Below are 24,429 nucleotides of genomic sequence, written 5' to 3'. Positions count from 1 at the left end.
TGGAATGTGGGCCTCTTCCCATGAAGTGGGCCTGGCCTTGGGATAAACAGGGTTTCCACAGAGGGCTTGGTGCCACCTGGTCAAGCTATGGTCCCGATGGGGTGGCAGCTGCCCTTTCCAAGTTCTGTTAGGGGAAGGAGGAGACCCCAGGACATCCTCTGAGCCCAACCAAGCTTTCACCAGCCCAGCCGGCAGGCCATGTGCAGAAGCACTGAGTAGAAAAACCTTGTTTTATTCAGCCCAGGCCTGGGCAATCTTGCTCTGTGGTATGGCCAAAATATAAAAAATAAAAACCAGCAACTGACAAAATAACATTGTAGAGAAAAGTTAAGTACAAAATTGGGCCTGGCGTCCGGAATCCCTGTGGTTTGAGTCCACGTTCACTCCCTGAGGCCCGCAGGGAGGGATGCCCCTGGCGTCCCGCTGCCCCTGCCCGTTGGAGGGGCTGGGCCCCTTGGGCTGGGTTTGTCCTGGCAGGAGGCTGCCTGGGGAGCAGGGCCTGCTTTGGGAAGGGGGAAGGCTGTCTGTCTGTCCACCTTCTCCAAGATCAGGATCTAAGGAAAGAAAGAACAGTCAATGGCAGGCCCCCACCTCATGCAACTGGCAGCAGTGCCTCCCCAGCGGAGGGTCTCCCTTCAACAGCCCAGATCCCAGGTGGCAGGGCAGGCCTGGGCCTGCACTTCCCTCAGTAACCTGGGCTGGTGGGAGAGGGGCTGACCCCTCCAGGAAGAGGGCCTTCATGGACTCAACTACCCACCTGGGGCAGATCTCAGCACCGCCCTCTCCCCACGCCCTGAGGCCCAGATTGTTTCTAGGCCATTAGTAGAGCTGCTACCATCTGGAAATACTTTATTTTTCTAACTCAGTACTTTTAAAAAAAACCTCCTTTTCCCACTTCAGTAACACGATCAAACCCCACAGGTGTCAGTCCCGTGGCCCTTCTGGGAATGACCTGTCGGCTCCCTGTGCACTGGCCCAGCTGCCGGCCTGCGGGCATGGTCGCAGAGACGCCCCAGTAAGACCTGTGCCTCCCCAGACACTATGGAAAGGGCTCGGAAGGCAGGGAGTCAGTCCTGCTGGGCCCACAGGCTTCGGGGCGGCCGGCATGGGCCCCCGGGGCTGCTTCTCCCTCTGGGGCTGAGCTCAGGGTGCCACCTGGGAACGGGATGCTGCTCAGCCCACCGGTCCCAGCAGCGGGCCAGACAGGAGCGGGAGGTCGGCCCCCTGCTCCCTGCCCACCGCTGAGCCCTCCTTTTGTCTTGTGTGCTCTTTTCCTTCCTCCTCCTTCTCCCTCCACAGAACTGCTTCCCAGAAAACCTGCACCACTGAGGGACCCCTGCATTTGGAATGGCGGAATGAGACAGACCGTGAGGGGCGAGAAGGGGGCAGAAACCCAGGCCTGTGAAAGTGCAGAGTTGCCCGAGACGGAGCGGGAATCAGCTGTTTCAAGCATATTCCGTGCCCTGGGTGTTTCGGATCAAATTCTACTCACATGAGGGACCTGATCTCTGCACTGAACTACGGGCTGCTGTTCTCAATACTCATGGTTCGGTGGGGTTGCTGCTGTGGACGCCTCAGTGGCAGCACCAAGGGTAGAAGGGGCTTTCTGTAAACGGGCCCTGAGCCTGGTCACAGGCTACACCTCTCATACTTGTCAACCATTAGTGTGTCTCCTGGACCTGGAATTGCTGCCATTTGTCCCCTAGCTGATGGACTAAAGCTCCAGCATTACTCTTTTTTTTTTTAATGGACAAAGTTGCTTTGATGTGATCAAACATTTTTAATTTACATGGAAAGGGGTGGAGTTTGTTTATGAGTTTGTATGCAGAGGGTCCCTCTGTAGAGTACTTCATGTGGGAAACCAGGAGAGGCTGAAGACACCCAGCCCAGGGCAGCAGCAGCTGGGGACCCTGCCCAGGAGCCACATGTCAAAGGCCTGGCCCAGAGCTTATCAACCCCCTCTACCAAGGGGCGCAGGGACTGATGGCGGCTCATCCCAGCCAGAATCACTTCTCATCTGCGATTGTTTAATTCAATCCATTTGAGAAAGAGACTGATCATTCATCACAAGCTGCCATTCACTGAGCCCCACTGTGAGGGTTCTCCAGCAGGCACAGGCACCAGGCCTTTAAATCCCCCTCACCAGCCTTTGTGGAAAATGCCTATTTTACAGTTAAGAAAAATAGTTCAAAGGGTGATGTGAACTGCCCACTGTCACAGAGCAAGGAAATCCCAGAACCAGGAGTGCAGAGCCCATGCACGTCCTTCTAGTCACGCTGCCTCCCGTTGGCTCCCATCTGGGGAATCTTAGGGAGCCACGGCCATCAGGCCCCAGACCACCCTGCAGCCTGAGCCCTGCCAGGAACTTGAGGTTGCTGCAGACAAGTCTCCTCCTGCTCAGCCTGTGGGCCAGGCCCAACCACATCTGTGTTTGCCTATCAAGGTGACCCAAACTGTGGGCATCTCATGTATGTCACATGGCTCTGCCTGCTCCCCAGGTAGGAAGGCGGCTGGGGCAGGGAGGGTGGTGGGCAAGCACTTACTGGACAATCTTGCAGTTTGTTGCAGAAACGTAGCGACCTGTATAGTGGATGTTGCATCTCACAACATTGTTGGTGAAGTCAGACTCCAAAACAATGTACTTAGGGTTCACATGCACCTGAAGATGGGAACAGAGGGAAAGGGGATCTGGCTGGGGGCTGTGCTTCATTTGGTCACTAGAGAAGGTGGTGGAGAGGCAGGGCAGACAGAAAGACACAGAGGAGACAAGAGAGACACTGATGGTGAGACATGGAGAGATGCAGAGACAGTGAGGGGAGAGAAGAGATAGCTCACAGTCAAAGGAAACCTCATCAGCTCACCCTTCTTGGCAGCTGGAAGCTTCCCCAGAGCCAGAGCACATGCCAGGGAGGCCTTGCACTGGGCATTCAGAGTCAGAGAGGTTGAGGCACTGCCCAGGGAACACAGCACCTGGTCTCCCCAGCTTCAAAGCTTACACCGTTTTACCACTCATGTCTATCTAGGGGACCTGTTGAAGCCTGTCTTAGGCCACATGGCATCTCCTGCCCTGGAGCCCAAATGTGGGCTCACTGAGATGATGGCCCGAGTGTAACCTGTGCATTCTGTCTGAAAAAGAGCTGTTGGGATACAAGGAAGCCTTTTACATGTGGGATTAATTGGGGTTGGGGTCTTCCCTGGGGTAGGCTATACCCAGCCTTATTTGCAGAACATTTAAGAACAGATGCAACCATGTTACTTTTAAATCCTTATACACTCCTTAAGGGCAAGAATGGGGCATTACTTATGTCATTTGCATCCCCCGTGCCTGGAACTTAGAGGGTCTTTGTACATGTTTGGTGAGTAGATGAACAGGGAAGGAAGAGTCCCCTTGACAACGCTTGCCCCTGGGTGAGGCTGCGCAGAGGCCCCACCAAGCCTGCTAGGACGCACTCAGGATAGGGCTGTAACCAGCTGCTCCGAGGCCACTGTGTTCTGAATGCAGCGTCCCCGGCAGCCTGTCTTCCTGAAGGTTAGAGCCGCCTCCCAAGCCCATTTTCACTGCTCTTCCTTTACTCAACTTGGTTGTGGAGTAGCAGGTCCAGGGAACCGCAGGACGATTCCCCTACTATGGAGAAGGCTGAGATCTGGCTTCCCCAGGTGAGGTCATGACATCCCAGTCCCTGTGCAGCCTTCATGATGTACCACGTTGGGCTATGTGTCCTTAACATGTGCTTCCATTTGTCTGCCTGCACCCCCAAGGGAAGCAGCATTGGAGCAAGCACACATTGAAAGAGAGGTTCAGGCTAACAGGGACTCTTGGTCCCAGGGGCCCTCAGCCTTGCAGGGGTCACTGTGAGGAACTAAGGGTCTCTCCCATTTGCCACAGAAATTGTGCTGTCTGCAGACAGGGGCATGAACCACATTGCTCTCCAATCCTCTGTCACTGAGGAAAGAGAGCGCCACTACCTTCTCTAGCATCTCCACGCCTGGACCGAAGCTTCTTTGCTGTCCTTATGGAAAGAGAGGCTCTGTCTTCCTGAGGCCAAGACCTTCAGATGGAAGTGTAACCTCTTCGTGATGCCCCAGGAGGCTGCCTCTGCTCAGCAGCCGGGGAGGAGGGCAGGTGCCCAGAGGCTGAACATATCTGACAGGTGGGGATGCTGAGCATGAGCTTCGGGTGGGAGGGGGTGCCCGAGACCTGGAGGCCCACCTTGAGGATGTAGTTCCCGGGCTGCACGTCGGTTATGTCGATCCACTGGCAGTCGATGTCCGCGTTGTAAGTGTCATAGCAGCCGGGGCTCAGGCCCTGGGGAAAGGGACAGGAGGGGCTTGGGGTGCGTGCCCTCCTCAGCCCCCACCCCGTGCCCACGTCGGCGGTCTGGGCCCTCCTTCCTTGGCGCACTTGCCCACAGTAGCTGCTCAGAGTGGGTCTGCCCCTTCCTCAGGCCCCTGGGTCAGGGGCCCAGAGAGATGACAGAACAACAGTCAGATGGCAGGGATGGACGGAGGACTGGATAGAGACAGGCAGGATAGAAGGACATTGTGGATATTTGGATGGACTGACAGAAAGATGGACAAATGGGCAAATGAAACATCATGCCATCCAAATTTCATTGGAATGTTCCTTTCTTTCCATGAGCAGACCCCCCTGGGAATGGTGTGGGAAGGGAACTGGGTGGGGCTGGGGGCAGTCCCCGAGGGGCACTGTGGTGGCCTGAGGCCTGGTGAGAGACCCGCATCCGACTGAGCCGGGGGCCTTGGTACCTGCTTGTTCAGCTTGGCCCCGCCAGGTGTGGCCCCCTGCCGCCCCACTCCCCAGGGGAGGACTGCATCCCACACTCCCGGCCCAACCTGTGTGTGCGAGGTGCATGCATAGCGCTTGAGGTTGCCGAAGTCGCAGGTGCTGTCCTCCAGGCAGAAGCTGGCCTTGTGGCCCTCGGCTACCTTCTTGCCTGTGGCCGCGTCCAGCAGGTCATAGTGGCTGAACTCATCCATGCTGTGGTAATGTCTGGGGGCAGAGGACAGGAGGCAGAGACACGGGAGGGCCCAGTCACCCCTGGGCCTCCCTTCCCGCCCACGTCTTGAGGTGGCCAGGGGACCCTGCCATGATGAGCCTCCTGCCATGATGAGTCCTTGGGCCCCTGGGCCCCTCGGGGCAGTTTCCCGTCCAGCCAGGCCACCCTAGGGGAGCACTGCCTCAGGACTCCTTGGTTCCTTTAAGCACTCCCACTGTATTAGCTTCCCTCGGGCAGAGCCCCATATTCTGGACCTTTCCATTCCTTATCACGTCTTCCAGTGCAGCTTTTGCTAAGGCTCCTCTGAGAAGCTCTTGCCCCGGGGATGGATCCTTAGCAGAACACCTCACCGGGACCCCCTCCGCAGCGGCTGCCTCTCCCAGAGCGAATGGGGGTGGGCAGCTCAGGCACCAAGACAGGGCAGGAGAGCCCCACTCACTGGTGGCAGCTGTGCCACTCCCACGTGTGCCGAGGCCGGTTCGGGAGGAAGTCCGCTGAGCCCTGGTTCTTCACCCGCTGGGGGAAGCGCAGGAGCACCCGCACGTCGTAGTCAGTGGCCTCGGGGGTGTAGGCTGTGCTGTGGGGACAGGTGGGGAGACCAGGGTGGGGCTGGGTTCTGCAACACCCACGCACAGAACGGGCTGACTTGTCCCTGGGGAGCCTTGCAGCTGACCCCCTGCATTGTGGCAGATGCTCAGCCCTCTCGCCCCCTCTTAACCTCCACACAGGCAAGGCCATCCACTCCTTTCTGTCTTCCACCACACTGCCAGCAGCCACCAACGGAGGCTTTCTAAAGTAGCATCTGGTCTGACAATGACAGTCATGCCTGCAGGTGACTCAGCTAGGGACAGCCCCTGGGGGTGGGGGGCATCTCAGAATCTTTGGAGGGCTTTTAAGAAAAGGCCCTGTCTGGGAGATTCTGATGAATCTTCCTTCCCCAGAACAGAGCGCTAACTGCTGACCAAAGTACGTCATGTTTCAGGTGTGGTTGTCTAAGAAACAGGCTTGGGTTCTTCTGCGTCAAAGCCTCTTCACTTCTCTGCTCCTGTTTGACCTTCACTCTTCATACACCCTGGTTTCCAGCTTCAAACACTGTTTCCCTGAGACTTAACTCTCGCTAATCTATACTTTTGCCCATGTTCACTTGACCCATAACTCACCTAGCCTCCCAGGCCCAACTCAGGTTCCTTCCTCCAGGAAGTCTGCTTTGATTGCCCACTTAGAGACATCTTCACTGCCAATGGCTCCAGCAGTCCTGCCTGCAGCACACCCTGATATCACCCAAGCTAGGTTGGTGTGACTAGGCCACCTTTCCCTGATTGAGTAGCTTCAGGGTCAGTGACCTGCCCTTTTCAGTTCAGGGAAGATGGATCTGCTACAGACTGCCTGCTCACAATTCATTTGCTGACCTCCAATTTCCAACTGCAATGGGCTTTGTGAGAAGAGAAGGGAGAGAGGACCGAGGAACAGCAGTGGGGAAACACGGAGAGACAGGCACATACACACGCGTACCCCCCCTGCTCCCCCCCCACCTCCACACACCAAGGAATGAAGGCTGGCTGAAGGCTCCTCTCTTCAGGAAAGCTCTGCTGACAGCTGTCCCAGCAGGCCCTAGGGGCACTTCCCTGGCACTCATTAAGGTTGGGTCCTGAGGCCGGAGGCTGGGGGTGGCCAGCTGTGGGGATCAGCTCTCTCTCTGAGAGGATGTCTGGACACCAGGCGGTGCAGGCTCCTGTCTGCCAGGATGTAAGGCCCTTGGCCTTGTCTGGGGGAGGCTTGGAATCTGTTTGTGTCTGGCTTGGAACAAAACACCCTCCTTCCCTCTGTTCAGTTGAATCTTGCCCTTCTGTTCAGCCCAACACACCGTGGGAAACCATCAGAGTCTAGGTTGTAGGCCCAGCTTGGCCACAAGCTTGTGGTGAGACTTGGAGCAAGTCCCTTTCCTTGTCTCGGTTCTGCCCGCAGTCACCCTGGCACTGGTCTTCAGCCCACACTTTCGATGACCTTGGAGGGCCCTGCCACCCCAGGGCTTCAGTTCTGCTGGGTTTTCTAGGTCTGTATCCCGTGTTCAGCTAAGCCCTGATGCCTCCGCCCTGGCAGACCTCTCCTCCCCCGACCTTGCACAGCGGCAGCCTGTGAGCACCTGTGTGCTAGCTCTCCTCCCGCACCCTGTTGCTTAGTCCTGCCACCAGGGCTCCGGGGAGGGGCCACTCTCTCCAGCTGACCCAGAGAACCCCCCCACCAGCAGGACTCCACCGCCTTCCCCCCAGCCTGCCTGGGAGCTCAGGTCTGGGCACGCAGGCTGCTCCATGAAGATGGAATGACAGTTTGACTTTGACTCAAAATCCTCAAAACTCAGCCTCAAAGGACTGCCATGGAGACTGGGAGTTCCTTACTGCTGGAGGAGCTACAGCAGGGACGTTGCGTTTATGCTGTCTGCCCAGGGCAACTGAGGTGAGACTAGAGCTGAGCAGGCAGGCTGATGAGCGGCACAGGGGCTCCCTCTGTCTGTGCTTTTGCTTTTTGCAATTGCGGTTCTCGTGGTCAACTCAGGTCCAGAAGCACATGATGCTCCTTCTGCTGTATGATCAGAAAATCAACGGCAGCCTAATGCTGCTCACAACGCCCACGTCACTCGGCTCCCTTCATCTCATCATGTAGGCATTTTACCATCTCACGTCCTCACAAGAAGGGACTGTACAGTATAGCACTATATTTTGAGAGTGAGAGGGACCATGTTCACATGACTTTTTCTACAGTATATCGTTATAATTGTTCTATTTTATTGTTGTTAATCCTTAACTGTGCCTAATTTATAAATTAAACTTCGTTATAGGCATGTATGTGGACTGCTGCCAGTTTGTACACTGTTGCCAGTGTGTAATGAGATAAGGAACTTGTCCCATCATATAAGTCAACTGCATCACTAGTCATACTGTTAAGTTCTGCTGACAATTTTTTTTTAAAGCAAGAGTGTTTCGGATGAAAGTGGTAGTGAGTTGGGTTATATTCTGGTGCAAGCTCCTTATTCTGCTACAGATAAGTTTGGGGTTGGCTACTCTGAGTGACAGTGGCCTAGAGGTTCCGTAAGTGAGAAAATGTTGAGGTTCCAGAGGGCTTCCCAGGTACTAAATAGTTAATAAAGAGTCCAAATGCCAAAAAAAGTAGGAAAAATAGGTACTTTTAGCATAAAGGGATGTCAACAAAATATGCAGGCTGCTGTTCTTTTAGCACAGGAAGATGTACCCCAAGCACACATACATGAGTGGAACATTCGCTGTTAGTAAGTTTAGAAGCAGGCTCTGCATAATTAATTACATAGGGGAGAGGTGGCTGTGCTCACTTTCTGGATTCTTGTAAACTGGTCTCCCTCCCCTCTCTCGAGTGCAGCATATAACTGAAACTTCTTTGTCACCTGCGCCCACTGCCCCCGCGGGACAGCCACACCTGTCCCCTGTGGAAAAAGCCTTGTACTGCTGCTCTCTGTCCTGACCTCCCTGGGCCTTTGGGGGTACTGGGACCCTGGGTTTCCCATGAGTAACCTCACGAGGAAGCTCAGATCAGAAAGGTTTTAGTTCCTCTCATTGCTCCTCATTTTCTTGATGGGGAAAACATATACCTTCAGGGCTGGTGTGAAGATTAAACGGTCATAGTAAAAGAAAAAATCCCATATGTATGGTGATGCACACAGAGATGCTGAATAACCCCTTGTTCCCTTCCCCTCCTGACTCTCTGAAGGCAGACCAGGCTCATAGACGATGGGTCCTGAGAGGCTGAGGGGCTGAGCCAGGGTTACGTGGCTTGCAGGCAGCCTGGCTGGCACAAGCACGGGTTCTGCGGCTCCCAAGGGCTGTCCTGATGCTCCAGTTCCTTACCTGGCCAGACACTTCTCTTCTGCAGCACAGCGCAGGGAGTACAGATGGGCTCTCTGGACATAAGTGGATGCTTGCACATAGTTGGGGTCTGGGACCAAGTCAGGGAGACCTGGAGTGGGCAGTGGAAGGGAGGGAGTGGGGAGGAAGAGCGTGCCATTGAGGACTGTCAGACTGGCCACGGCCGATCCGCAGAGACCTCCCCAACCCCAATACCTCCTGCCTCTACTCAGACTGTCACCTCATCCAGGAAGCCTCCCAACCTCAGCTAGGTGTGTGATTGGAACCATTCTCCCTGGGCTCAGGCGTGGGGTCAGGGAGGTCACCTCTGGAGCTCCATGCTGTGGGAGCTTCTGAGGCCTCCTGAGAAGTGGGGCATGAGAAGATCTAGGGAACAGAATGGGATTTGGTGAACCAGAGAATAGGAAACGGTATTCTTGGCGGGCGAGCAGCACGAACCAGAGCCTAGAGGCAAAGCTGATTGAACCAAGTAATTTCCTGGCAGGAACACCCCCCTCCACGTCCTTATTCCCCAGGCCTTTGGACACCAGCCCCCAGATGCCCTCTGCTCCTTTGCCCTGCAGCCAGCATTTTCTGTGAACTAGCAAGAGAGCCCTGGGCTCTAGCCCTGAGTAGTTCCCAGAAGGCTTATGGGCAGAGCCAGGTGAATGTTGGCTGGCAGAGGTGGCAGTGGGCAGGAAGGGAGGGGCTAGCAGAAAATACATTCCCAGACAGGCTGCTGACAGGGCAGGATTCTCAGCCCGGGCGCCCCGGCCCGACCTTCTCAGGACTCCTTCGTCCTGCCACGGGCCCCCAGACCTGACCATGCCCTCCCCCGTCTGCATCCTCTGCCTCCAACCAGAGGAGAGCCTGCCTCCCTCCTCTGCAGGGCCCGGGGTCCAGTGCCCAGGGAAGTCTGGGGTGTGTTCTAGCCCCCATGGTCACTTGTGCCCCAGGACATACTAGAGCTCGGGGTTTGTCCACCCCGCACCCCTCCCACTTCTGTGCGTGAGTTAGTCCTCGTGAGAGTTTTTAGGAATTAGCAGCAACCACACTCAGGGGTCCAGACCCCACCTATACTGCAATAGGGAAAGAGAGTTCTTGACTCTGGGAGTTTAGAGTGGTGGGCACAGGGTTGGAAGGGAAGTGGTCAGGTGACCTGGGCTCCGTCTCAGCTCAGCCAGTGACTGAGGGTGAGTGGGCCTGGGGCCTCTATGTCTCCTCCCCTCTAGAGGCTCCAGGGATTCTGGCAGACACAGGATGAAATGAAGCTTGGCTTCATTCAAGCCCTCTTCTCTTGGGGGAAAGGCAAAGTTGGGGACTTGAGTAAGGTGGAGAGGCTTCCAGTCCCTTCTTCTTGCTGCTAAAACCCTCTTGTCAGCTCTTGGGTCCAGAAGCTGAGGCAGAGGAGGGGGCCTCTGGTTTCTCAGCCTTTGACAGAGGTGTCTGCCTACATGCTTACTCCCTCGCGCACACACACCTCCCCTGGGCTCCCGGCCCCAGGCCTCCTTGCCCTGGGGCCTGGGACTCACGTAGGAGCCTGGTTCAGGCAGCCAGTGTGATCTCACCTACTGGGAATGAAGAGAAAGCTTGGATACGGGGTGGGTGAGGACGAGGCGGCTCCTGGCTGATGGGGGCTGTCTTGGCCGGCGCAGGCCCTATTACTCAAGGCCCCAGGAATGCCCGCGGTAATTTCTCAAGGGATCCTCAGGCCCTTAACACAAGGGCTCACCTCCTTGCCAGGCTGGTTCTCACACTCTGGTCACCAGAAGCCATGGTGGGGGACGTGAGGAAGACAGGAAGGGTCCCCTTCCCCATCACCAAAGCGCCTTTCCCTTGGCAGCATGTGGGGGTCAACTGGCTGGGCTTGAAGCCTCATGAGACCCGGCATTTGGCACCCGACAGCCTGCCTCCCCCACCCCAGGCCCCGTTTCAATAAACACCATACAGATGGCTCCGCAAAACTTTTCTGGCCCGACGCTTCCTCTCCAGGCCGTTCCATGAGCTGGCTGGGCAGTCCAGGCAAGCGAGAGGAGCCGACCGGGTGAGAGGCCGGGGGACTCAGGGCCAGGGAGGGCTGTGCCACTCTTGGGCTCTCGCTGAGTCTGGACCCTGGTCCCGCACGGGGCCGGCCTGGGTCCCATGCTGAGCCCTGATCCTGGCCACACACTGGATCAACGACTCCAAACCTCTGATTTCTTGTTTGTCCCCAGATCATGGACTGAGAACTCTGTAATTAAAAATAAAAAAATCTTCAAAGCAATTGCTTTGACATCATCAGTCCTTTTTGACTGTAACTGCATGTGGTGTTTTTTAAAAATTAGTTCCAAAGCCATGGGGGGAGGGGCATTTGTAAAGCCTACATGTGGCGATTCGGAAGGAAGAATAAAGACAGGTATCCAGAGCCTCTGGTTACAGTCTGAGCCCTGCCCCTGCCCACAGATGGCCATCTTCCTCTTACTGTTGAGGAATCTCAGGTTCTCGGGGTGCCTTCTGCTCCAGGCAGTCTTCTCTGACTGGCAGTGACAGTCCAGGCTGCCCATACTTCTCTCGTCTCACTATAATTGGACTTCATCATATTCTCCTGGAGTCTATTCTCCTCCAGACCGTGTGCTTTCTGAGGACAGGGCTGGGCTCCACTCACTCCCTCAGCAGCCCGCTATGCGCCAGGGCTGACTGTCCTTTTGGTTTCTGTCAAGCAAGCTTCTTTAGTGATTAGTGGCTAATACTTCACTGCTACAAATGTGAGGGAAACAGGTTCAGAGGGGGCAATGAATTTGCCCATGGTCACAAAGCAAGTTGGGGCAGTCCCAAAAGGAGCTCCCAGGGACTCCGTTTACCATTTTTCTTTTCATAGAAATGAACCTTTTTGAAGTGTAATCTACACACCGTCAAATGTACAGATTTCAAGTGTGCATTTTGATAACTTTTGGCAAGTGTGTACATAACGATAATCAAGCTATGGATTGTTGCCATTATCTCCCAAAATTCCCTCTTGCCCTTACCAATAAATCCCCCTCACCCCCTCCACCACCCCAGCAACTATTGATTTGCTTTTTAATCACTTTAGTTATGCTTTTCAATTTAAATGGAATCACTCCAACCATTATTTTATTTCCTTTGTTATACCTCTCTGACCATCACGGGGGTCCTGTGACTTCCCTAACCAGCTCCCCCTGGCCCTGCACCTTCTCTGTCACACCCTCATTGTGCTGGGGGAAGCTGCTGGACAGGACAGTAATCTTGGTCCCCCTATTCCCTTCAGGATCCCCTGCTGAGGTCCCTGGGAACAACAGGCACCCCCCCTTCAGCTGGCATGATTTTCCAGGAAGGAACAACACCTCCTTCTCTCGCCTGTTCTCGCAGGAGGCATTCCATTAGCAGCCTGGCCTGTAGGCTTGGGGTCTCAGCCCCTCCGAAGGGGAATGGGCAAGGGTGGTGGGCTCTGCACTATTGAAAGGCAATGAGAGAAGGCTTGAGCAGGAGCTTGTGGATGCAGGGATAGGGGTGACAGCTTGCTGTTTCTGGCTGATGGGGTACCACCAGGTGGTCCAGGCATTATGGCCAATGTTGGGTGAAGTCCAGTTAAAATCAGATCATGTGCTCTCCTCTCATCCCAAGAAGTGTACATTTTAAAAGAAAATCCTGGAGAAAGGGTAAGGCTTACTCAGAGGGCAAGAAGAACCATCAGCCATGAGATATAATCATGAGGGGCTGGGGTCTCATATCCAGTATGTATGGAGTCACCCAGCCCTTGGACCTGGCATTGCAGACTCTATAAAAGTGGGTTCCAATGAGAACTTTTCCCGGAGACTCTTGTTTTTATAAATGCAGAGACTTTGTGAATCACAATTAATCACAATTCTAATTTCAGAGCAACCTAACCATTATCACTGGTCTATGCAGATTCTCTCATCATAATTTTTAAACCTTTATCTTCACCCCTGACCCTCAGAAATGCCCTTGAACATTTGTGTCTCTATATATAATCTGCAGTGCATCGAGGTGGGTATGCATTCTTGAAGTATATAAATGATACTGTCTTATAATCTCATCTGTTTCTTAGTTTTTCAGTCAAGGTAAACTTTTAAGATCTATCTAGTTCATTGCTTGTCATTGCTAAGCAGGACACCACAGTATGCACTCTCCATGGCTAATCTAGCTAGTCTCGTGGTGACTGACGCCCCGGGGATGGGGTGACCACCCAAAGGCTGGGTGGATGGTGTTGCTCAGACTACCCAGGGGGGTTCTGGTCAGCATTAGCAGCTTGCCTGCTGCTCCCAGGAGGTAGACAGGATCCTGGCTTCTTACTCTGTCACAGACCACTTGTGTGACCCTGGGCAGGCCTGGCCCCTCTCCAGGCCTCTCTGCCACCATTTATCCAGGACTGATTGTCCTTTAACCCACTCATGGCCTGGAGCCCTGGGCTGGCCCCTGTGGGCATGCCATCCCAAAAGGAATATGCATGAGAGTTGTACACTTAGGGATTCAGGCCTCACAAAACCTGGGCCAGGGTGTGGGGAGACCCTGAGTCAGAGGGCAGCAAAGGCCCCTGGGATGGCCGAAGCCAGGCTGCTTGGCATAGGAGGGGCTGGGTGTAAGTGAATCAGATCCCTTGGCTATTCTGCAGGCAGCCACTGGTCTGGGGGAAGCTCTTCAGCGTTAGGGGGCCCTGTCAGACTCATGGGGCAGTGCAGACGCAGAGCTAAGACAGGGACTAGCGTTCTGCATTCTTGCCCCACCCCCCGGAGCATCCTCTGCCAGTGATGCAGGCCCCTTCACGGTGTGCTCAGGACCAGCCTGCCCTATCCCCCACCCAGGCTGGGCCTTTTGCTGCTAGTTGGCCCCCATGCCAGCCTGCGAGAGCTGAGGATTGCCTTCCTCTTCCCTGGCAGGACAGAGCTTCTCCTCACAGGAAAGACTCCAGGAAGCAAGCTTGCCATCCCATCCAGTCCCCCACTGTCCTGTCCTGGCCCCTTCCTTCCCTTTGCTTGGGCTCAGTTTCCCATCTGGATGAGGGGAGATTGGACTAACCAGCCCTTGAGCAGTTTGATGGCTCCATAAACACTTGGAAATTAAAATACTTTTCAGGAGTTATTCACTCTATTCCCCAGCCTTAGGCAAGAGCCCAAGACCTCTTGCAACCCCTACAGACGATACTTGAGCAGCCAGGAAATTCTCCCGCTGTCTGAACTAAATCCTTCCTGTTCATGAGAAATCTGTTCCCTCCTGCTCGGTGGTTCCTGGAGGCTGCCCAGCGCAGAGGGCCTGCGGTCACATTCCTGCCGCCTGCCTGTACCTCACCTGTTTCCCTCTTGGCTTTGCCTTTTCTGTGGGTTCCGTAAACCTCGGCTCCTTTGAAATGCTTCCTCCCTAGGCCTCCTACTCACTAGAAGCGGATGAAGGAAAGTGGAATGCGAAACAGCCCTCATCTCTTGAGCCCAGGGCTGGAGGATCAACAACGTCCCGCTGGGGGGCTGTGCACTGCTGTGGGGCAGGATGTTTTGGCTGCAGCCAGGCCCCAGAGGAGCCTCTGGGTAGGGACAGCGGAACAAAGCACAGCCTCGACTAAAGATGGACCAAGAGCGCCTCCAGGGCGGGGGCTGGCAGCTCAGCGCCCCATGAAGTTATCATCTAATAATCAGGACATTAAATCGTCAGCACTGGCCTGGCAGTGTCACACCTGATGAGCACGTAGGCAAGATGTCCACAGGATCTACGTGCCCCACCATGGAGGAGCAATCCCGGCCCAAGCAAAAGAGCTATGGTAACCATAAAGCTGGGCCCAGAGCCTTCAGTGGCTCACCATTGCCTACAGACTCAAACCCAGACTTCTCCGAGTAGCAACTGAGGCCTTCTGTGGTCTGGCCTTAACTCAGCCTTCCAGATCTCTTAACCCCAAAGATCAGTAGCAGCAACCCAGCACTCCTGACCTTTTCTGCCTCTCACCTGACACCATGGGGCCCTTGACTTCTTGCAGGGGTACAGTTTTAGGCCCCAAAGCCTACCTTGTCAGTCCTACTCCCACCCCATGCCCCGCTTCCAGCACATGTCTGCTGCTCCCACCCCACGCAACTGGTAGACACAGTCCTGTGGCAGCGACGGCCTCGCTCTTGTGTGTGGCAGGGCCCGACTCAGAGAAGGGGATCCGTGAGTGGGCAGTTCAGCAAAGGGCCCGGAAGTAGGCTGGGGCTGAGCTGGGAGGGAGCTGATGGCCTCTGGGGGGCCAGCTACTTCTCCCTTGGCAAGCCTTCTGCTGACTTCTTGCCCACCTCACTTACACTCTTCCCAGGGTGAACACAGCTTCTGTTCCTTCTCCCTCCCTGCCCTGGAAGGCCCTGTTTAGTGCCCTCTACGCCCACCTCCAGAAGCCATCCCAGGTGCTCTGGTTACCTGGGTTCCTTCCTGCCCCTCAGACCTTCACAAGTCACCTGAACTTTTTATCTTTCTTACAACCCACTTGGCCCACAACCTTCCCATCTCAGCTTATGGCAACTTCATCCTTCTAACTGCACATGCCATAAACCTTTTTGTGTTAGGATTGACCCTTTTCTTTCTCTTATGCCCCACATCCAATCCATCAGGAAGTCTTATCAGCTCTATCTCTCCAAAATATCCAAAATCTGACTTCCCACCATCTCTGTTGTGATCGCCCTGTCCAGATCTCTGCACCAGCCACCTCCCAGTCTTCTGCCTGCTTCCCTACTGCCAGTCAGGGACCCTGCTTAATGTCACTGCTCAGTTCAAACTATGCAGTAGCTCCTCCCCAATGCATGGAGAGTAAAAGCCAAAGTCCTCAGTGGATAAGGGCCTCCATGGTCTGGGCCCTGCTACCTATCTGATCTGTTGCCTATTATATCCCCACTCCCATTCTACTCTGCTATAACCACACTGAAACACACTTGAAAACCCCAGAGAATTCCTGCCTCAGGGCCTTTGCACTGGCTGTTTTTCCACCTGGAATGTTCTTCCTGCCAATAGCTACATGGCTTGTTCGTTGGCCTCCTTTTGATGACATGAGGACTACCCTGACCACCTTTGCAAGTGACACCTCCCTCCCCACTCCAGATTTCCCTTGCTTATCTGTTTTCCCCACAGTATTTATCAACTTCTATTATTTATTTCTATTTATTTATTATGCTCATGCATAAAATTGTAATATCCCCAAGGACAAGAATTTTGCCTCTTTCGTTTCCCTAATGAATAACCAGCTCTAGCCAAGTGCCCAGGACTTAGCAAAGCGCTCAGTAACTATTTGCCGAATGGCTGAATTTCCTCATGATGTATTATCTGCTCTCCTCAGCCAGACAAGGGCCCCTGGAGCTGGATGGGGCTGTCCTTTGCCTTGCCCAGGTCTCGGTGCAGAGCAGGTCCTGAGACCTGGAGAGACAGGTGAGACGGTGGCAGGCCCGGCCTACTACATCCTGTGTTCCTGGTTTCTTGCTGCTGAGCTGAGACCTTGGTGAGGACAGGGATGGGTCTGGGGCACCCTGAATTCCTTGCACCCAGCTCAGGGCCTGGCACCTGTGTGCCCTTGGTGAGCACGTGCACAAATACCTGCACCTGTGTGCCCTTGGTGAGCATGTGCACAAATACCTGCTCTCCACCAAGGGTCTGGTGGCATCTGCCTGTGTAAGCACAGTCTTCATGATCAAGCAAAGGCTGGGATTCATTCCAATAGTCATTCCTTTGGAAAAGGGTTAGCTTGGGTGTTGGAAAATCCATGAGCAGGAGAAAGGGAAGGGTGCCTCCTGAAGCTTTGACGGCTGAGGCCTCTCAGGTCTTGCCTTCCCACCTGAGTCCTGTCCTGCTCTGGTGTTCTGACCCCATCTCCAGGGGATAGTGAAATAGCTGGTTTCTGAGTGCCCATCAACAGGGGAGTGGGACCAGGCCCAACCCTGCCCCTGTACTCCTGAATCCAGACAAAAAGGCCCATGGGTGCAGCTGCCTGTGGTGAGGATGCCCTTAGGTCAGGGCAGGGGAGAGGACAAGAGCCAGCTGGGCCGACTACTACTCTGCAGGAATGCCAGGCATGGGAACCGGGAGCAGGTGTGGCCTGCCTGTCTGACCACCTGCCTCCTGCCCCCACTTCCCTCCCGCCATTCCTGCCACTGCCCTGGGGAGTTTTCCGTGTGCTTCTAGCTTGGACAGGAGTAGGGTGGACTTGGGCTGTAACTACTGGGGATGGGTGTCCATTCAGAGATGAGGAAGCATTGAGATGGGGGCCTCGGGGGTTAGAAAAGAGGGACGAGGGGGGCCAAAAGGCTAGAACTTCCAGGTAAAGTCAGGCAATAGTTCCGGTATCTATAACGCCCTAATGACCCTGCTCTGCCACCACCCCCAGAAGGCTCTGTGAGGCCTGCAAACTCAAGGTAAAAGTCCAAATTTTGTTTTTTCCGGGGGGTTTAGACCTGTGAGAAGCAGTGAACATGGAGACATACCCTTCCCTGCGGGGCAGGAGCAGAGAGGCTAGGGCAGTCCAACCGGGGTAGAGAGTCAGCCCGGGTCTGAGATTGGCCACTGAGGAACTCTGGGATCCTGAATAAGTTAAAAATGAAGGTGACAGATAATACTATCTCTCACAAGGTTGCTGGGGGGAGTAAATGAGAAAATGAAAATAAAATGCTCGGCATAGTGACCGGTGCGTAGATGTTGAGTGACTATCAGCTGCCATTACTATCACTGAAAACAGGAGGCGCCTCTTCCCGCAGGGATGGTCCAGTCTGAGACCGGGGGAGAGAGGATGTGGCCTTGCCACTGGATGATAAGAGAGGAGACGGGAAGTCTGTCTGAGAGGGGGCTGCCCGGGACACTACTGTTTGTTCCGACACTAGTGACCTTCGGCTGCCAAACAGGAAAGCAGGAAGAGGACCCGGGTCTGCCTGTCCCCACGGCTCATCTGGCCTTTTGCCATGGCTTCCTTGGTGCGAAGACTCCACATCTTTCTGAAGGAGCAACCTGAGACGACTTTGGGAAGAAAGGAGGGATGCCGAGCTGTTGTATGACCAGTTATATGACCTTGGACAAGTCACTTAACTTCTGAGGGCCTCAGCCTGCTCATCTGCAAAGTGGGAATAATAATACCTGGGGTAGTTAGAGGATTAAGTGACTTTAATTATTAAGCTCCAAGAACAGTGTTGGGCACTTAGGAGGTACTCTATTAAGTGTTTGTTAAATAACGTCCAGGAGTCTGCGGTGAGAGTCTCTGGGGAGGGACTCTCCACTTCCAAAGCCATGCACACCCACTGTCCCATCTCACCCTGTCATAACCAGTGTCTGGAACATAGTAGACAGTCAGATATCTGTTGAATGACTAAATGAATGAGTGAACAAATGAGGTGTGTGGGGTAAGCAAGAATACATAAACATTGATTTAAAAGATTCATGGTGGTTAAGAACTCAGGGTGGGGAGTCATACAGACCCAAATCTTGGTTTTGTTACTAAGAACTTGTGTGACAGTCAGCAAATGAGCCTGTCACCTTATCTATGAAATGGTATGAACAATAGCAGTGCCTGACTCGTGGGCCTGCTGTAGGAATTAAGAGGGGTGACATGTAAAGTGCCCATAAATGCAGATGTAGTTATGCCCCTGGTTGCAGCTGGGCAACTTGGGCCCAGAGAGGAGAAGCTGGTGAAAGAGGCCCCCGTCTGTGGTAGGTGGCATGTGGGTCCTCCTGGGTCATCCCAGTGCAACGCAGTGACAGTCTCAGTTTGAATTCTGGCTCAGCTACATGCAGTTGGGAGACCCCGTGGGTCTTGGTTTTCTCATCTGTACCGGAGGACCATTATCTCCACCTCTCTAGACGGCTGTGAGGAGAGCTGAAATTGCACATTTAAGCAGCTAAGCTCAGCAGGTGCTCTTCAGCAAATGGCTGAGCTGTTATGACCGCCCCTGCTTGGGGCTCCAACTTGGATGCTTGTTGGTAGGAGGCCTGCTTCTGACCTTCCCTGCATCTGCTCCAAGCCCTGTGCACGTGCGTAGGTGACCTGGAGCGGGGCAGGCAGTGGGGCGTGGGGGAAGGGACAGGGAGCCAGGGCTGCTCTCAGGGACTCCCTCCTGGCCTCCGACCAACCGGGTCTGTGAGACCCATGCCAGGTAAGGCTGGTGCAGCCATCAGAGATGCTGTGGGAGGATGGCCAGGGCAGCTGCTCCGTGTTACTTTCACAGGGACACCAGCCAGCCAGTGCATCAGGCCCCGCGGTGGATGCAAGAGTCCTAGGAGAAGAGCTGCAGCCTTCTGGAGCCGGGAGTCATCTGAGTGGGCACTGTAGCCACCATCTCAGAGAAGCTGAGGCTGTGGGAGGCAGGAGCAGGGATGAGGGGAGCCTGGCCATGGCAGAGGGAGGGGCACAGCCCAGGGCACAAACTGGGTCTAGGAAGCTGGCAGCCACCCTCCAGTCCACTGTGTGGATTTGCTGAGAGCCAGGCAAAGTACGTGACCCTCTCTGAGCCTCTGTTTCTTCGTCTTTTCTCCAGCTACTTGTTTCAGAGTTGGAGACAACAGTATTGCAGGAGGCCTTGGGCAGCTCCAGCCCTGGGTGGGAGGGAAGAGGGTGCAGGCACCCATGGAAGAAACCGGGCTCTTGACAGGCATTTGGAAAGCAACCAAACACCGAGGGATGCGGGTGGTGCGCACATGTGTGTGCACATGTGTTTGGTGTTGTGAGGACACGTCCACGCCCACACACATGCAGACTGCCAGCGACAGGCCTCAGACCCCTGGGTGTGTGGCCAGGAGGAATGAGGTCAGTCTCAGAGAATCTACGCTGGACTCCCACAGCAGGCCTGGGGGTCTGATCTCAAGTACAAGGCTTGGCCTTCCCTGAATTGGGATTTTCCATGGTCCCGGCCTAGCAGGCTGGAGAGGAGGACCCAATGATGGGGAGAAGCTAGTGCTACCTCTCAGTGTGCCCAAACTAGCCGGCAACCGCCACCCCCCACCACCACTTCCATCCCACGCCCCATTCCCTCTATGACTAGGGGAAGGAGCACCTGAAGGGTGCTGATGACCATGCCTCAGTCACGCTTGGGCACCTCCTGGACGGAGAAGTCATCTCTGAGCCCCTTATCCCTACCTGGGGAGGTCCCTGTCTGCGCTCCCCAGCCCATCTCCCAGTGCCTGCCCAACCCCAGCACTGAAGTATCCCCTTTACTATGCCTCCCCCACAGCAGGGCCTGGATTTGATGCATAACAGCACACTTGGTCGTACACCAAGCATATTACTTTCAGGGAGAAATGTCTTTAATCCCAAATGGACTATGGGGCTCAGGCGGAAGGCCAGAGGCCCCAGTAAATACTGAGCGCCCCCACTCAAGGCATGGCCTTGCCCTAGCTGGTCCCCCTCTGAACCAAGAACTGACAGGCCAAAGAGGGGCCCTAGAGAACCCAACGGATTGGACACAGATGCTGAGGTCCAGGCATGGCTCTGCCAGTAGTGCTATGCCATTTGAGGCCTGTTTTGTCCTCTGGCCAGAGGTGGGGAGCCTCTGGCTGAGCCCTACTCTGTGGTCTTGCAATCTAAGCAAACTCCCACCAAAGCTGAGCACTCTATAGGTGAGACGTCCTCTCCTCCAAGGAGCTCTAGATGCGGCAGGGCGCTGCATGTCCCAGTGAGGCTGTGGTGAGCAGGAGGGTGCAACCTTCATCACATCACAAAAGGGCCCCCTGCCCAGCTCTTGTCCTAAGCCCCTGCACGTTCTCAGAGTGGGACTCGGCACCTAACTCTAGTGCTACGCCTTGGATGTGGGGGGGTTGGGACTACTAGTGGGGACGCTCTTGGGCTCTGGCAGCCCCTAAGGAGACAGGAACTCCTCCACCACTGGCAATAGCCTGTCACCGAGCTCAGTGGCTGGAGACAAGGCAGCAGTCCCCGTTCTGATGGAGGCAGAGGAGCAAAGGTTGGGGGTACAGTGTACTGCTTGTGCCCCTGGGCCCTGCGGAGCTCAGTCATCATCTGGTGGGCCTGGCACAGCAACCTCAGTGCGAAGCAGGGCATCAGGGCACTGCCTGCAGCCTGAAAAGGGCAGGGCAGCAGGGGGAAGCATATGCATTGGGGACTGAATGGAAAACTTTGACCAAAGCTGGCTTTGGACCTACAGAGACAGAAGCAGGAAGGAGAATTCTAGGACAGCAGAGGATGGGCCAAAAGCCATTCAGCTCTGGCAGGACCACGCATGGGCCCTGGACACAGTAGCCGACCTGCTAACAGCACGTGTGGAGTTGTCCGTCTGAAGAATTTGGAAGGCTGCCCCCTCCACTGGGTCCTCTTATACAGATGGCTTGGGCCTTCCCAAGACTAGGACATATCTTCACCCCATCCTCCCACTTAAAAAAAAAAAAAAGAAGAAGAAAGGAAAAAATATATTTGAGACAATACTTTTAAGAATAAAAATGGATGCAAAAAAATATGTGGAGAACAGAATATCAAAATTTCAAGTAAAGACAGAATCAGTATTTCTCATTTTCCAGATGTCCTCGGGCTCCAAAATAGCCTGGCATGTCATCATTACTGATGAGATGTAAATTTTGGTTATTTTGTTCATCATTGATTCTTTTTGCATTATTTTTTATCTTCAATTTTTGCATTCAAATATTATTTTTCTTGATTATGGAGTGTTTTTGGTGCCCAGTTACATTTTGTGCCCAGGCCAGTGCCTCACTACCTCTCCAGTCCGGCCTTTGCAGTGCGCCCCTGAGGGACCTCTTGTCTTCTACCCTGGGACTCCTGCCTGGGGCAAGAACCTGCCCTTAACCCCCTGCTCATTCAGGCCAAGCTCACGTTCACCAGTGGCTGGGACGCATCACACCTCCAGAGGCGCGCGCTAAAGCCTTTCTGATGCTCCCTGCTTCACCCGGTGAGGCTGGCATCGGCGCATCTCCTGGGGTGGAGGACGTACCCTGACTGGGATGAGGGGGCCACAGGGAGAAGGGCTCCTTCCCTTTTTCCTCAGATGGCCCAAGCCAGGCCTGGACGGCCAGTCCTTCCACCCTCAAACCCCCAGGCCAGGGTCAAAGTCCAGGCCTTCCTGCCCCAAATCCTGTCACTGATGATGCACGGACATGGGGACCCCTGGGAGGTGGGACGCACTGGAGCTGCTGATGGGGGCGGGGGTGGGTCCTTGCTTAGCAGCTCAGGGGACACTTTTGGTAAAGGTGGAGGGGGGGTTTGGGCACACGGAGCAGTTGGCCAGTGGCCCGGCATTTTGGCAGCGGGGCGTCAGGGCCTGGACAGCACTCACCGCGACCGTTCTGGTTGGGCCGGTACACGCTGCCCACACTGAGGCGGCCCTGCTGCGCGCCGTTGCGCTCCCCGCCCGCCGGGGGTGCCTCCGAGCTGCGCACGGGCAGGTAGGGCGGCTCCAGCACGCGGAAGGGGGGCTGCGGCTCCACCGCCCGCGGCGGGACGTAGGCCTCGGGCGGCACGTTGGCGTAGGGCGGGTACCAGCCGAGGCGGGGGTCGCCGCCGTAGGCGCCGCCGTTGGCCGGCGCCGCGTCGGGGCCGGGGTCGGGGTAGGCCTGCTCGAAGCCCGCGGCGCCCTCGTGGTACAGGCTGTGCGAGTAGCGGCGGTCCAGGCCGTCGGCGGGCGGCGGCGGGGGCTGCGGCGCGTACGGCCGCTCCGGGGCCGGGTGGAAGCCCTGCGGGTACTCGGGCTGCTCCTCGCCGCCGCCGCCGCCGTACTCCTCGTAGCGCGCCCGGGGCTGGAAGGGGTAGATGACTCCCGCGGAGGCCACGGCCGCCGCCCCTGCGCTCACGCCGCCGCCCGCACCGCGGTAGTACACGTAGCCCTGGTCGTAGGTCCGCGACGCGGGGTCGTAGGTCTCGTACTGGCCGACGAAGGGCGCCTGCGGGTAGGGGAACTGCTGCGGGAAGGGGGGCGGCTGGCGGTAGGTGGTGGCGAAGGCCGAGGCCGAGGCCGAGGCCGAGGAGGCGGAGCCCCCGTGCCGTTGCTGGGAGACGGAGGTGCGGACCCGGGCCATGCCTGTGCTGTCCCCGACGGCCACCTCGCGCCAGTTGTCAGGCACCTGGCCGAAGCCGAACGGGTGCCGTGCTTGGCCGCGCACGGTGTCCGAGCCGACGCGCCCGGGCAGGGGCAGGGTCGGGGCCTGCCGACGCCGGAGGCCTCCTTGGCTGCGCCGCTGCGGGGTCTGGGGGGCGCCCGCCAACAGCACCCGGGAGTTACTCTGGGCGTTCTGAGGCCCCGCGGGCACGTACTCTGAGCCAGAGTTGAGCAGGCTGTACACTCGCCCGTTGTTTTCCCACTGGATCAGCTGCCGCCAGCGCCCCGGGTCCGAGTCCTGCCCCGGCTGCGCCTGTTGCCCGTGCACCAAGACGCAGAGGCAGGCGCCCCACACCAGGGTTCCCAGCTGCCAGCCGGCTAGGGCCAGAGCCATTGTGGCCCCTCTGCAGAGGCCTGGTGGACCAAGAGTCTCTCAGGGGTGGCCCCCTGTGCGTGTTTCTCTTCCCACGGCCTCGAGGACAGGACGGCTCCTTGCCTACCCCAGCTTTAGCTTTGTCCATCCTGGCTTTGTCCCGAGCGGGACGGCTCCTCCGATGACAGCATTTCGAGGCCAAGGGGTCAGGGCAGGGCAGGGGCGGTGCCCAGGGCTGCAGGAGGCTCTCTGCAGGGCACCGGGCAGACAGGACCGCCTGGGGGCCTTACATGGTCAGCCCGGTACTGGCTGGCCGCTGGGCAGGCGCTTTCCCACTCTGAATGAATAAGCAACAGGCTGGGAGCTTTGGGAGGTTTCAGCAGCCTGGTCCGCCTTCTGGGGTCGCCTCCGCGGGGCCCTATGGCCCGCCGGGTTTTGGCTATGTTGCCCGTCCCACAGCTGGTGTGTTCCCTCCGTCCCTGGAGCTCCCAGCCAAGCCTCAGACCTGCCTCTAAGGAAGGGAATGAAGCGGGGAGTTCAGGCCTAGTAAACCGGGCTGTGTCAGGTGGAGCAGGGCTGGGGTCTCAGAACCACTCTGGTCATTTCTGCTTTAGATCCAGCATCCCTGATTTCACCTAACTTGTTTGGACTTGAATGAGCCCCTGACTCCTGTCAACTCCAGCTTCTTCCCAGGACCCCCTGGGCTCCCATTCCCCAAAGACAGTGCTTAGAGACACCCTCCTTGCAGGTGGGCCTCCTTTAAGGAAATACTGAACCCCAGCAGAACCACCTCCTAATTCTGGGCCCCAGGTGTACCTCAGTTCCTTGGCCCGAGTACAAAAGGGCTGGCTTCAATTTCTTCCCTCACGATGCACCTCTGAGCTTTACTCTCCCAAGTCTGTAGAATGGGGGTTTGCCCCGTGCTGAAAGAACCACAGGAGAGATCAACTTCTCACACATCACGTATGGTTTCCATCCTACATCTCTTGAGTGAACATAGCCTGGAAATAACCTGCGTGTGCAGGTGAATAAAATGCAATCCAGCGGCTGTCATTAATATAGGATAGGAGTCACTGTGAGGCATTATGTGCTGTAAGCATAGAACAGCAGAAAGGGGCATCCAGAACTGGGACTAGTTTTGTCGCTGTGTTTAAGTTGCTGGGTGATCT

At 55.8% G+C, this 24,429-nt stretch overlaps 1 protein-coding gene across 1 annotated transcript; it reads right to left on the bottom strand.

Moving 5' to 3' along the window:
- Positions 1 to 211: 211 nt before the first annotated feature.
- LOXL1 (lysyl oxidase like 1) lies at positions 212 to 23,612 on the bottom strand. The gene is made up of 7 exons (XM_037010141.2): positions 22,129 to 23,612; positions 8,891 to 8,999; positions 5,455 to 5,592; positions 4,852 to 5,008; positions 4,211 to 4,306; positions 2,544 to 2,659; positions 212 to 554 (listed from the first exon to the last, which is right to left on the bottom strand). Exons 1-7 carry the CDS (start codon positions 23,279 to 23,281, stop codon positions 548 to 550), a joined length of 1,776 nt encoding a protein of 591 aa, XP_036866036.2. The 5' UTR covers positions 23,282 to 23,612; the 3' UTR covers positions 212 to 547.
- Between the last annotated feature and the right edge of the window lie 817 nt (positions 23,613 to 24,429).

Source organism: Manis javanica, chromosome 8 (assembly GCF_040802235.1).
Source record: "Manis javanica isolate MJ-LG chromosome 8, MJ_LKY, whole genome shotgun sequence".
In the NCBI taxonomy this organism is placed as follows: domain Eukaryota; kingdom Metazoa; phylum Chordata; class Mammalia; order Pholidota; family Manidae; genus Manis; species Manis javanica.
The sequence above is the reverse complement of the archived record's forward strand: the minus strand, read 5'-3'. Positions and strand labels throughout refer to the sequence as shown.

What these genes read in the sequence shown, in the direction of transcription:
- LOXL1 (XM_037010141.2), bottom strand. Translation starts at nt 23,281, where the DNA reads ATGGCTCTGGCCCTAGCCGGCTGGCAGCTGGGAACCCTGGTGTGGGGC. An exon ending in GCCCAACCAGAACGGTCGCG is followed by an intron (nt 9,000 to 22,128) that starts GTGAGTGCTGTC and finishes TGCCCACTCCAG; the next exon opens with GTCTCCCTGACTTGGTCCCA. An exon ending in CATGCACCTCGCACACACAG is followed by an intron (nt 4,307 to 4,851) that starts GTTGGGCCGGGA and finishes CCCTTTCCCCAG; the next exon opens with GGCCTGAGCCCCGGCTGCTA.